Source organism: Myotis lucifugus, unplaced genomic scaffold (assembly GCF_000147115.1).
Source record: "Myotis lucifugus unplaced genomic scaffold, Myoluc2.0 scaffold_134, whole genome shotgun sequence".
Classification (NCBI taxonomy): Eukaryota; Metazoa; Chordata; class Mammalia; order Chiroptera; family Vespertilionidae; genus Myotis; species Myotis lucifugus.
In genome coordinates, this window is record NW_005871182.1 from 1,821,120 (window position 1) to 1,834,796 (window position 13,677).

The following is a 13,677-nucleotide window of genomic DNA, read 5'->3' on the forward strand; positions in this document are numbered from 1 at the left end:
GCCAGGGCCAGAGTCTAGGCCTGATTCTGCTCCTGGGATATCCCATCCCTCAGTTTCTCCCAGCATCTCCCCTACACAGATACCACAGTCCGCAGGCCGCTCACCTGTACCATCTTGGTGTGGAGACCCTGGCCCATCTCAGTGCCCCCATGGGTCAGCAGCACGGAGCCATCTGTGTACACATGAATCAGGGCTCCTGCCTGAGGGGAGAGAAGAATGCCAGCCACAAAGGTAGTCAATTCTAGTTCAGCTTAAGGCTTGAGACAAAAGGTACTGCAGCCCAGGGAAAAGAGAACCAGCAGCAACATTTTGGATATAAACTCCCGACAAAAATTAAAGCAGTATAAATCTCATGGTTTAATTAGGCAACCCTTCAGCACTTTGCAAAAATTCTTTAGCTCTCGCTCTCTCTGCCTCCCATCCTCAGAGGGAGGGAGGTTAAATATCTTTGTCCTCCCTCTATAAATGAAGAAATAAGATCAGAAGCCGAGTAACTGTCCATGGTCCTGCAATCAGGAAGGGTGAGAACTAGAATTTGACCCCAGGTCTGAGTCTCAGGCTGTCCTGTGGCATACTGTACAAATAAAGGATATGCAAATTCATTTACACAGCAAAGAGCTCCTTAGTCAGCTCTGTTAACAGGGCCAGTTGGCTTTCCCTTGCAAAGAGGGGGAAATGGGGCCCCAGTCTCCTGGAAATGGACAGAATTATATAAAGCAATTACCTGATTCAGAAAAGGAGTAAGGAAGGATATTCCAAACTTGGTAGGAATTATGCACAGTCCTCTCTTTTTCCAACAATTCTCCCTGGAGAAAAAGGAACATTCTCATAGTATCTCCTCTATCCTATTTTCGTCTGGTTGAACAAGTTTTCTGGCAATAGTTTAAAATTGATATTAGGCATCCTCAGAGCTGCCCAAAGAGTCAGTGTGATATCTGCATTGTGTGGACAGAATGGGAAAGGCAGGGATTTGGGTTCTGGGTCCTTCAGTGCAACCGGAGCAGGGCCCGCCCCTGAGCATCTGACTTGAAAGAATCATCACTCTTCTTCCCCAAGTGGAATTCAGATTGGGTCAGACTGTCCTGGTGACCTTGGACTGTGCTCATCCCAGGGAAGGACTGGGGCTCACTGATGATAATGATAGCACCTCCTCTGTGCTTTATATTTGGTTTTCCCAATAATTTAGCAAAGAAGACAGAGCCAGCAGAATTACCCCCTTTGTATATGATGAAACTGAGGCCCAAGGAGGTGGGGTGACTGCCACGGTGACATTTATAGATTAGTGTTATAGGCAGGTGCATAACTGTGGCATTCTCAGTCCTGGGCTGGTGTCTATGGAATGTGGTATGACCAGGAGGCAGACAAAGATGAAAAAATACCACACTGAGGAGTTATGACATCGAATGCAGGCTGAGCCCACCTGCCCCGGGCTAAGATCATTTCACAATCTTAAAGGGATGCCTATGAACGAGTTGGCAAATACAGCAACCTCATAAGTTATTCATTAAACTATTAGCTTTGTATTCTGAGTTCAGCAAAAAGGCCGTAGAATATAAAACGCCTCCCCTCCCAGCGCTTACTTGTTGAACTTGTCAACCTCACTCTTCCGAGCGTGATACTGAGAGCTTGCCAGACATTCATCCCAGCACCTGGGCAAGGTGAACCCCTCAAGCTTCTGGTCGAAGTATGTCAGGTCCCCTTCTTTGTACATGTTCTTCCTCCGCACCTTCCCAAGGAGAGAGACACTGAGGCCTTGTTGGCGTGAGATGAGGGCAAATCCTACAGTTAAGCTTCCGGCCCCTCTCATCAGCCCCTGCCTGTCCTCTGTCCCCAGGGGAGATACCCAAAACACAAAGTAGGCTAGCCCACTCTGACCTGTGCCACCAAATTCCCGGCTTACTTCCTCAGCAGGCAGCCCACAGGTCACTGCAACTTCACTCATCCAGTGCTCGGCAATGAGCATCCCCTGGGGCCCCCCGAAACCCCGGAAGGCCGTGTTGGAGGACAGGTTGGTCTTGCATAGCCGCCCAGTGCCCCGGATGTTGGGGATTTTGTAGCCATTGTCCATATGGAGTAGAGTTCGCTCCATTACCTAAAGCAGAGGGAGCCAAAATGGGATAGAACAACTTTTTTAGTTTTTATATTTGCATGACAAAAAGTTTTATTGGACAGCATTGCTACAGACAAATAAAAATGAGCAATCTGGGTCTGCATGTTTCAAAATATATAATCTCAAAAATGTAAGGTTGATAGGAAAAAGGAAGCAAGTTGCAGGAGGACAACTAGAGTATCCTCCCATTTAAATAGGTTGAAAGGATTGGATTATAGTTGCCTTCAGGAAGGGAAGTGTGTGGTGAGAGATGAAGTGGCTGGGGGGCTTCTCATATATGTCCTTTGCATCTTTTAAATTTCAAACCATGCAATTGTATCATCTAGTTAAATATATTAAGAGAAGTCTCCTGGCCCCCAACCAATTCAAGAAAAAGGCCCAATGTATGTACAGTCTATTTGGACTTTGGCAAAACCATATTTATTAGTTATTTATTGAAATCTTCTCATTAGGTTATCTAAAAAAAAGTAATCCTATGTTTCTTCTCTGTGATATTCTTTATCAGCTATTTAATTAACATCCATATTTCTAAGCATGTGCTTATATTGCCACCCCTAACTTTTCCAGTTGTAGACTTTTGAGGATTTAATTTCCACCAAACCCACTTCCCCTGAATGCACACCTACTTCCTGTCCCCTGTCCTTCCCATATAGTTATATTTCTATCTGATCAACAGTCAGTTTAATGCTATGATTACTTCTCTTGCTTGATAACATTTCCCCCTGGAGTTTATAATTTTTGGCTTTATTTTTCCACTTGCTTAGTTCTCTGGGCATTTATTACTAAGTCAACTTAAAAATGTATGCTCATCAGTTTGGGGAAACTGCTTGAATTACTTCTTGAGAGTTTACTTCTCTCTTTTTTCCATTCTTCCCTTTTGAATTTCTACTATATAGATCTTTTGGACTGGCTCTCAATTTTTTCGTATTTTCTCTCCTTTTATTTCCACATTATTTTCTCTTTTGGGGGCAGAGCTCCTCCATGTTCTTTCAAAACTTCTGCTTCCACGGTTATGATTCACAGGAGTTCATTTTTATTCTCTGGCTGGTCCATTTTTATAGCATATTGTTCTTTCCTTAAGGTGTAATAACTCATCTCTCTGAAGCCATAAATGGTAGCTTTTATTTGTTTCATTTGGGTGTGGGTTTTATTAGTTTGAATATATATATATATATATGTTTCAGAGAGGAAGGAAGAGGGAGAGATCAATAATGAGAGAGAATCACTGATCGGCTGCCTCCTGCACGCCCGCACTGGGGATCAAGCCCTGACCTGGAATCGAACAATGACCTCCTGGCTCATAGGCAGACGCTCAACCATTGAGCCACGCCAGCTGGGCTGTTTCATTTGGGTTTTAGCTTACTTCCTCACACAGTTTCTCTTTCCCACAGGTTGCTTTTTGTGTCTAATTATTTCAGTCCTAGTCATCCTAAACAATTTTTGTATGTCTCAATTCCCTCTTTGCTTTTCCTTTGCATGCTATCAACTTACACTTTTATTTTCTCTTGTCTGTTATTATCTGTCTCCCTCACCATGCCGGGAACTTCCTGAGGGCAGAAACAATGCTATATGCTTTCTCATGTTGCCACCCTAGGCACTTGATAAATATTTGCTGGATTGAATTTAAAAGCTTGTAAAATCTTTGGGGACAAGTACTACATCTTTTTCAATCTGATTTTTCTACAACACCAAGAAGCCAGTGTTATGAACTGTAAGAACACTAAAAATATTTCCTTTTTTGAGCAATTTTTACAGCAGAGCTGAAGTGTGAAGTTTCCTAATTGAGCCGATTAGAGAGCTCCTAGCAGAGAGGGGTTGGGGAGGTGGATAGTGAAAAACTTCTGCTTTTCCTGAAATGTTTGACTTTTTCTTTTTTTACAATATATTTTTATTGATTTCAGAGAGGAAGGGTGAGAGAGATAGAAACATCTATGCTGAGAGAGAATCATTGATTGACTGCCTCCTGCACACCCCCTACTGGGGATCGAGCCCAAACCCAGGCATGTGCCCTTGACCTGAATCTAACCCGGGACCCTTCAGTCTACAGGCCAATGCTCTATCCATTGAGCCAAACCAGCTAGAAATGACTTTTTCTTTACAACAAGAATCTATGCACATGTAACTAGTATGGTTATAAAATTAAGGTGTTTTTTTAAAAAAAATTTTAAAAGGAGTACCACCAAGATAACTTAATTTTCAAGGTTGACAAAAATATGTCTATACAAGACTCTTAGGAGAATGTTCAAAGCAGCATTAGCCACAAAAGCTAAAAACTGGAAATAACCAAATGTTCAACAAGTAGTTAATAGAAAACCAAATATGGTCTATATCAAGAAATATTATCTATCAATAAAAATGAATGGAGGAACGACGCATGCTATAACATGGATGAACTCAAAAACATTATTCTGAGAGAAAAAAGCCATCAGATACAAAAGGCTACATAGTGCATGATTCCAGTTATTTGAAAAGGAAAATCTACAAAGACTGAAAGTGGATTAGTGGATGTCTGGTCCTGGGCATGGGAACAAGAGTAACTGCAAATGGGCACAAGAGGTCATTTGGAGGTGACCAAAATGTTCAGAACCTGGATGGTGATGATGGTGCATGACTTTAAAACCATGAAATTATATCATTCAAATGGGTGAACTTTATGGTATGTAAACTATATTTCCATAAATTGTTTTTTAAAAAGTAACTCAACTCCTTATTTAAAATTCAAATATCACAGAAATGTGCAGTGTAGAAAATGACAGTGTGTGTCCCCCTCCGCCCCCTTAACCCATCCAATCACTGTTTGGTGTATCTCCTTCAGACTTTTCCATGCATATCGCTAGACATACATGCACACACACACAATGTCACCATATTATATATGAAGTTTTGTAACTAACTTTGCTTGCTTGTTAAAATATCTTGCACAAGAAGGATGAGTTTCCAATCAGAGAAGAAAGATGCTCATCTTTGTGCTTTAGAGATTAACCAAGGATGGGGAATCTTTGAAGGCAGGGACCAGTTGGGAAGCTATTGCAACATAACAGGCAAGAATGGAGGAGGTGTGTACCTGGCTGTATGAATAGGTTGGCGTGGGGCACGCGCACTTAAGCTCCCAGTCACCCCGACGTGCAGGAAGAGGCCCTACTTACACCCCTAGAGAGATCCAGGGAGTTCCCGGCATTGCTGTAGTGCTCCACCTCCAGGGCGACAATCTTCCCCGTCTTCATGAAGCCAACCTGATGAGAAAGAGAGTGGTTTCCCAACAGTCCCCTTGCTCTGTCTATCTCTACCTCTCCCCTCCCACCTACGCTGCCTGGGGGAAACAGAAAGAGCAAGACACCACACCATGAAAAAAGGTGAACATAAGACATCATCAGAACCAGAAGAAAGGAACTAACATCTCCCCAGGGACGTACCCTGGGCTCAACCCTGGAACACCTTCTCCCCACACTCCTCCTCCTTTCTACCTACTCCTGCCTTCTGGTTCTACCCCTGTCTATCTCCACCTCTCCCCTCCCACTTTTGCTACCTGGAAAAATATAGAAAATATAGTGTTGGTAATGACAGGGCAGGCAGGAAGGACTGGGAAAAGAAACTGGGAAAGTGGCTGGTGTCTCTCCTCATAGCTTTTGACCAGAAAACAATAAAAGCTACACTTTACAAGAGCTTCAGCGTGCTCTGACACCCCTCACCATACGTAATCATCGAAACAAACTCTTAAGGGTCACTTGATAAGTGAAGAAACTGGGACCCCCAAAAACCAAGTCACTTTCTTTAAGCCCACAAGAATTAAGAGAAATATAATCCCTTTGGGGAAGTTCAATCATGAAACAATGAGAAGAGTTCAAAATGCAGGTGTTCAAAGCCAGCTCGTGGAGAGAGAGGACGCCCAAGTTCACAGAGCTAGACTGGAACCTGAAAGGTGGTACTGGTGTGCAAGGGGACAGGATTCAGGGTCAGAACAGGAACTGGTCACCCAGAAAAGGCCTGTCTTATAGGGAAATTGGCCAATGCACAGCCACACGTGATCTGGCAAAGCAGGTGCCCACCCTACCAACGTGTGCCTCTAACAACTTGTGCCTGTCCAGGCCCTGGGAAGTTTTGTTTCTTATTGTAAAATATTAAGTAGTCATTCTGGTTTTCACAACCAGCTGTGAACACGTTAACATTAGACCATCCTGCAGGAAGGATTTTCCCAGGTCTGCTGACCAATTATGTTTCTGAACCTGAGTGGACAAAAACTTTCATAAAAGTTGGGACCACCACCCTGTGACACTAGGAGGCCTGCCAGCATCCACAGCATCACCCCTCTATGTTGGCCAATATGAATGTCTCCGGTGGCTATTTCTTCTTACAACTTTTACAGATAGTCCTAAGAAAAGTGAGAGTCCATCCTAAGGAAGTGGCACTGCCTGCCCTGGCACAACCCCCAACATCTGGAACCTTGTATCTGCCCAGGTAGGGATGTCTGCCGCCAGTGATCAGCATGTCCTCATCACGATCCAGCATGCAGCGTACAGGGCGGCCAGTCCTGAGGGAAACACCCAAGGGTAAGAAAACTGGGGTCCCCCCAAACAGCCCAGCCCTGTGACTCTCGGGGGCGAAAACAGCAGGGAAGTCTTCTTTGTCCACCTGGTACACTCAGCACCCCGGCTTTGCTGTCTAGGCCCTGGGCCCGACAAGGTGGGGAATGCAGGATGTGAGCAGTGTCCTTGTCCTCAGGGCCCCCACAGCCAGGTTGGGAGATAAGGACACAGGCATCTGAACACTAAGAACCACGTGATGTTATCTTCACCCTATGCCCCAAAGTTCTAAAAACCGAAGGCTGTGAAAATGAAAAGCAGCCGAAACCGGTTTGGCTCAGTGGATATAGCATCGGCCTGCGGACTGAGGGGTCTCAGGTTCGATTCCGGTCAAGGGCATGTGCCTGGGTTGCGGACACATCCCCAGTGGGAGATGTGCAGGAGGCAGCTGATCGATGTTTCTCTCTCATCGATGTTTCTGGCTCTCTGTCTCTCTCCCTTCCTCTCTGTAAAAAATCAATAAAATATATTTTAAAAAAAAGAAAATGAAAAGCAAAGAGAATCTACTTCCCAAAGAGGGAAATCCAGAAAGCCTTCCTGGCAGAGGCAGCCTTCTTCTTCCCAGAGCCCATGGGGAGGACTCACTTGTGTGCAGCCAGGGCTACTGCTGTGGACACCAGGGTGCTCCGGGTCTCCTTCCCTCCAAAGCCTCCTCCCATTCTCTTCACTCGGACCACAATCCGGTTTGCTGGAACCCCCAGCATGTTTGCAACAAAGCTCTGTGGGCAAAAGAAAACATACTTGCTCTGAACACATCATCTGGACTTACTTCAGCTTTCACCCAAAGCCTGCCTGATAAGAACAGACCTAATTACTGGTGCGAATCTGAAATTCCCAGATTCGAAAGGTGCTGACCCTTGGGTAGTGATGCTGGGGTCCAACACTAATCAGTCACTGAAGACTGAATTCAGGCACTTGCTTTTAACCAGAGGGGCAAGCAGCTAGTCACAGCTACTTTCAGAGCAAAACTCATTCCATTGAGCCAGGAACTGGTGGGTCATAAGTATAGAACCGGCTGCCAAAAATGCTGGCATCCACTGTCACATAATAGGCAGTATAGAAGTGAGGACTATTTAAGCTGCTGCAGATAATTTAGTGGTTCCTGTAGCTATCACCCAACCCCTTCATTCTACAGACGAGGAAGCTTAGGCCAGATACAATGTGACCAAGGCCATATAGCACTGGAATCACAATAGCTAACACTAGGCTCTATCCAAGTATTAAGACCCATCGAATCATTACACCAACCCTACCAGGCCCTATTTTATGGAAGAGAAGGATTTTATAACAAGCTCAGTGACACCAGCTTGTTGGTGACAGGGTCTGGTCCAGGACCACTACTCTCTAATTCCCTTCTGGACCAACCCAGGTCTCCCTCTTCCCATTTCCCACAATGCCAGGAGCTCCCTGGTGTCCTTGCCAGGCCCCTGAGCTGACCCACAGGGCACCCACCTGGGTCTTATTGGTATTCTGTGTGGACACAAAGAGCTCCATCTCCCCTGCCTCGCCTTTTGGGACAGCGATGGTGCAATGAGTCTCCAGGTAGAAGTGATCTTGGCCACCAATATACAACTCACCTGAGGAAGCAACAAGACCCCCACAGTGAGCCTGCTGCTGCAGAGGGGACATGTTTGCTTAAGAAGAGTGTGTACTTGCCAAGTGCCCAAGGCAAGAATCAAGTGCTCACAGGTAACCTCTAGGTTCCCCAACTGGTGTGAAAAGGAGTCTCAGTCTTAGCAATCTGGGAGCTGAACCGCCCACCTCAACAAAGAAACCAGAATGACACTGAAATGCATCCGGCATGAAGCTCTCTTCATGCTGCAGCCAGTGGAAATTGAAGAGATTCAAACTATTACTGTAAAATTTTGGAAAAGATAAAGAAAGAATCAATAGAGGTGATTGGAAAGCTAAAAATACCTTCCAGAACGGAAGCTATCAGGCCAGTTAGTGAGTTAACTTACTAGTGACTTAGCAATGCACAATAGAAACATAGAAAATTCCAAAAGGGGCCTATCTACTCACAACTTTGCCCTGGGGTTAGAGCTATGCACCTGATTTCACAGTGTGGATGGTGGAGGAGAAGGAGGGGGGCAGGGAGAGTGCTAGCTGAAGATGGGTGGGAACGGCCTTTGTGGGGGAGGGGGAGGGCCAGGAGTCCACGTGGTTAAAGGCCTGGCAGATCCGAGGCTGACCAGACATCTGAGGCTGTTACCTTCCCCAGACAGTCTTCCAAATCCACGACACTAATCTCTCTCTAGATCATTTAGGTGTCTCCAGCCTACAGTCAGGAGAGTGGAGAATGACAGAAGTTCTTTCCCAGCCAACTGTCTACTATTTTGTTACAAACACCAGAGGAACTCTTCTGTTCGGAAATGATAGGAAATCCCTTCCCTGCCCCAAGACTCAAGGTACAGCTCTTGAATTTCATTCACAAGCCAGGGTCGGCCCAACCCCACTGCTGCACGTACAGCTGTACCTGAAACAACGTTATCTGCTTCCGAAAACCCCTTCTTGAGGTCTCCTTTCTCGATCTTCAGCTCCGGCCCCCAAAAGGAGTTGTTTTTTATCGCATCCTGAGGATCAAAAAGAAGCTTCAGCGACTTGACTTTCAGAGGGAGGAAGGTGGTTCCTGAGTGCAGAAGAGAAGCTCCCAGAATGGTGGCTCCTCTTTTTTCACACAGGCATCTCTGCAATCTTCTACAGATTTAAAGTAAGCTCACGTGGAGCCCAGAAAGTCAACCCTTTCCTTAGACCAGGGGTTCTCAACCTGTGGGTCGAGACCCCTTTGGCGGTCGAACAACCCTTTCACAGGGGTCGCCTAAGACCATCCTGCATATCACTTATTTACATTATGATTCATAGCAGTAGCAACATTACAGTTATGAAGTAGCAACAAAAATAATTTTATGGTTGGGTCACAACATGAGGAACTGTACTTAAAGGGCCAGAAGGTTGAGAACCACTGCCTTAGACAGAGGTAGACGACCTTAGATCTTGAGGAAAAGCAAAGAATCCCTCAAGGGCCCAAATGGAGCTGAACTTGGGTAGGAGGGACTCAGTGTGGCTGTTAGGCACTAACAGTTAGTGGACCGAGTCTAGGTTTCACAGGACCACTCAATCCCAGGGCCGCAAGAGATTAAAAACCTATCTCGTCAAATCCCACCCGGTGCTAGAATCTCCACTAGAGGATCCTAAACAGTGCGCTTCCAGAGACGGGGGGCTCACCCCTCTCCACAGGCAGCCCATTCTCATTACCTCAATGGAGATAATGGCTGGAAGTTCTTCATAGGTGATTTTCACTCCTTGAGCTGCTCTCTGTGCGTGCTCTGGGGTGTCGGTGACCACGGCGCCAATGATGTGCCCAACGCAAGTCACCTAGGAGTAGAGCCAGACTATTGAAGAATACCACAAAACCCCTCAAAAACCCAATTATTTTGAATTGTTCAAAAGGGCAAAAAGGAAGTCCCCCATCCCCACAATTTCCTATTAAGACACATCTTAGGAATGCTCTGGGGCCTTTTCGCGTCCTCATTCTATTATTTGGGTTGTGTGCTCCTTTATAAGTGTTTAGAATCTGTGGGAGTAGAAAGGAACTTGGAGATGACTGGTATTGGGATGGCAAACTCACTTCATCTCAAGGGCCAATTCTGATGATTTAATACTGACAGCCTGTTGAGAAGCTGCCCAGGATAGAATGTGGTGATCGATTAGTGATGTCTGCCTTGAGCAGCAGAATGGGAGATATGGCAGTATGACCTGTATCTGTCAACTCAGATCTACTACAACCCCCTTGTTCTTCATACAAAGAGATGGAGACTCAGACAAGACAGCAAGATCACAATTGGCTTGTTCCCAGTCCATGATTAAATCTCGGGCCCTGACTCCCAGTTTTATTTTCCTTCCACCACCCACTCTCTTTCATCTTCTGTTTGCCAGATTTATACCAACAGCTCCTCAAAGGTAGCCATCATCTCATATTTACATAGATGCCCAGAAGCAGTAGTTTCCAAATGCTAGTTCTTAGACTTGATGACTCATAGTTTTTTGTTAGATTTGTAGAATAATTATTCTTTTTAATTAATAGTTCAGTTCCTATAAAAGATTAATTCTCTCCTTCAGAGAGAATTTTCTTTCAACATGCCCCCCCAAATAAGCAACAAACAAAAAATTTGTCTAACTCATCTCTTTGGAAAATGAGGTTTCTGACAATAGGAACCAATACTTAGTATGCCTGTCTCTGATCATTTTTTCTTGAGGACCCTGTTAAGTTATTGACTTAATTGGTTAGTGCAATGGTTGTTGAACCTGAATGACTCTCACTAACCATAATGCTAGCCGTGCTCCTGGGGCTCTTGGAGTTTGTAAAGCAATTGGTTTTTCTATCAAAAGCTCTCCCTCTGGAGTCCTTGTGCCTTGGGTCTACAGCTTTTCTTTTCCTTCTTCACTTTTACAGCAATAATAAGGTGAATTTGCCCTTCAGCAAGACCAATCCACTTCTAATTTGCAACGTTTGGAATTATAAAGTGACTGCTTGAGAACTACTCTGTAAGTATATGGATTTTGTAGCAGCTGTCTTGAATATTTGGAAACTTGTTTTTTGGCAGGATTCCATATATAGTTGAAATCAATATATGGACTTTCATATAAGTGAATTATCAGTACACATATAATGGTGGTATTGTGATTTCTATCTGGTTAGTTTATTTAATGTTTTTTATTTTATTTTAGTAAAGGAACTCAATATCGTACCCTTAAGAATCTGATTGTTAGTCCAAATACAATCACCAGCCTTTTTTTAATGCCACTTTGGCATGGAGTCATTCTACTATGTACAAACAGCAGCCATCAACTAAATAAACAAATAAACATTAAATGAAAATAAAAAGTGCTACCAAGCATATTCTCTCCCTTTACTGATTGTCCTGAATATTGGCCAATTGGATGATGCCAACACGTGCAAATGTATAGTCTTCTCAACATGAGGGATTTGGAAGAATGTGCACAAATTAAAACTTAAATACTCATTCCACTAACTTCATATTTTAAAAATGCAAGCCATACCTTATCCTTCGCAAAGACTGTTTCATCATCACCAAGTCCAGTTGTGTTACTCCCAGGAATATCATCAGCAGAGACAAAGCAAACAAACCCTGGCACCTTCTGAGCTTCTGAAATATCTATGGACCTGCAAGAGAGAGCAGCATGAGGGGTCAGCAGGAAAACCAAAGTGGGAGACCCGCCATCCAACTGTCCTCATTTTGATGGTTTTTCCTCCACCCTAACTTCTCCCTTCTCCACATTCTATTCTATTCTATTCTATTCTATTCTATTCTATCCTATTTTATTAGGCAAGTGTTGATTAAATGCTTACTATATGAAGGCTCCTATGCTGAATCCTGCTGGGAAGATAAGATGAAAAGGACAGTCCTGCCCTCATGGACTTATTACTATGCCCTGTTCCGATGGCCAAGTACAAGGGAACCAAATATAGTGAACAGCAATCTAAATGCTGGCTAAAGCCCACCTCACAGATAATATCTATCCACAATGAGCATGTTAGGGCCCTGCTGTACTCATCCAATGGACCTGAGCATCATCACACAGACAAATTTCTCTCCTCACATGCACAGAGCTATCCCAGAATGGTAGGGCACCCCAGTTATAATTAGACAATTCAGGCCTCCAAGGGAGAATGCATGGAGAGTCCATCAGTTATAACAGTTTGAACTGTGTCCCGCTCACTCTGGCCCATGACCCCATGGGGACATAGAGCAGAGGCACCTCAGAGAAAGGTATGGGAACTGCTCTGTACCAACCAACTTTCAAATAGGTAATCCTCGCCAGAGCCCCAGAAAGTCACTGTCAATGTCCCCACTTTACATTTGGGGAAACTCGAGCTCAGGAAAGTTAAAGAGCTTGTCCAGAGTCACCCAGCCAGAGAGCAGCGTAGCGAGATTGGGACTGGGGTTGAGTGTGAAGAGCGCCAACGTCAGGTCCACTTGTGCTCTACCACACTCCCTTCCAGGTGCCAGCAGTCGGGAGAGCCCCATCACTGCAGTTACCACAGAGTCCCCCACCTCGCCCTCCCACATCCATCCCGACATGGCTGGGACGGAGCAAAGTTGTTTGAGTGGAGACAGTGCCGGTCATGGGACTCTCAGTATGGGCTCAAGACAAGGACAAAGGCAAATGAATTTACCCCATCGCTGGCAACCATATCATCTTAAACAAACTTTTTTTTTTTCAGGGACCTGGAAGAGTTTCCCATTCCTGGGATCTTTTTCCAGTCTAGGAGTGTCAGCAGAGGAAAGACCAATGACAAGGGGACCCGATCCCACATCCATGCCGTGGTAAGACCCCAGGAGGGTCGCTTGTCGCTGGTCTACTCAGTGGGATGTGTCTCTAGGGCTCACCAGGAAATGAAGTCCCATTCTCCATCCTGGACACCCAAAGGCAGCACAGCCCAGTTGCTAATACTGCCTGGCTTCAAACTCTGGCTCTGCCACTTACCAACTGTATGACCTGGGCAAGTCAGTTACCCTGCCTGTGCCTCAGTTTCCTCATCTGGAGCATGTAGAGAATAATAGGACCTGCCTATAGGATTATTGTGAGGAATAAATAAGCCAATATATGTAAAATGCTTTACACCAAAATGTGGTGATTAAGTTCCATATAAATGTTAAGGGGTTTGTTATAATCATTACTATTAATAATAATAATTAATAATAATAACAATAACAACAACAACATAGAGGTGGCATTCTTGCCGTTCAGGCTGTCAAAGTTCCACCAGCAGCTACAAGAGACTGTTTTCTGGTAGGTCCTTTGTGGACACTATCACTAACCCTCACAAACGCATCCTATTACGTACTAGTACATATGGGGGAACTTAGAGCTTAGGCACACAGGCCAAGGTCATGGTTGCTAAGCACCGGAGCAGGCATCTAATCCCAGGTCCCTCACTCTAAGGCCATGTTCTTCCCTTTA

The 13,677-nt window shown here is 44.8% G+C and overlaps 1 protein-coding gene across 4 annotated transcripts in view; it reads right to left on the reverse strand.

Annotated features, from left to right (window-relative positions):
* The window catches only part of XDH (xanthine dehydrogenase), a 64,939-nt gene that overhangs the window by 13,421 nt on the left and 37,841 nt on the right, over positions 1-13,677 (reverse strand). For all 4 annotated transcript variants that reach the window (XM_023758622.1, XM_006094346.3, XM_023758620.1 and 1 more), the window contains 11 exons: positions 11,752-11,875; positions 9,946-10,065; positions 9,167-9,263; positions 8,143-8,267; positions 7,276-7,409; positions 6,551-6,638; positions 5,257-5,343; positions 1,901-2,092; positions 1,581-1,726; positions 725-806; positions 105-200 (listed from right to left, as the gene is read on the reverse strand). In XM_023758622.1, coding sequence (XP_023614390.1) covers positions 105-200; positions 725-806; positions 1,581-1,726; positions 1,901-2,092; positions 5,257-5,343; positions 6,551-6,638; positions 7,276-7,409; positions 8,143-8,267; positions 9,167-9,263; positions 9,946-10,065; positions 11,752-11,875 — 1,291 coding nt within the window. The remainder of the gene's footprint in view (positions 1-104; positions 201-724; positions 807-1,580; positions 1,727-1,900; positions 2,093-5,256; positions 5,344-6,550; positions 6,639-7,275; positions 7,410-8,142; positions 8,268-9,166; positions 9,264-9,945; positions 10,066-11,751; positions 11,876-13,677) is intronic.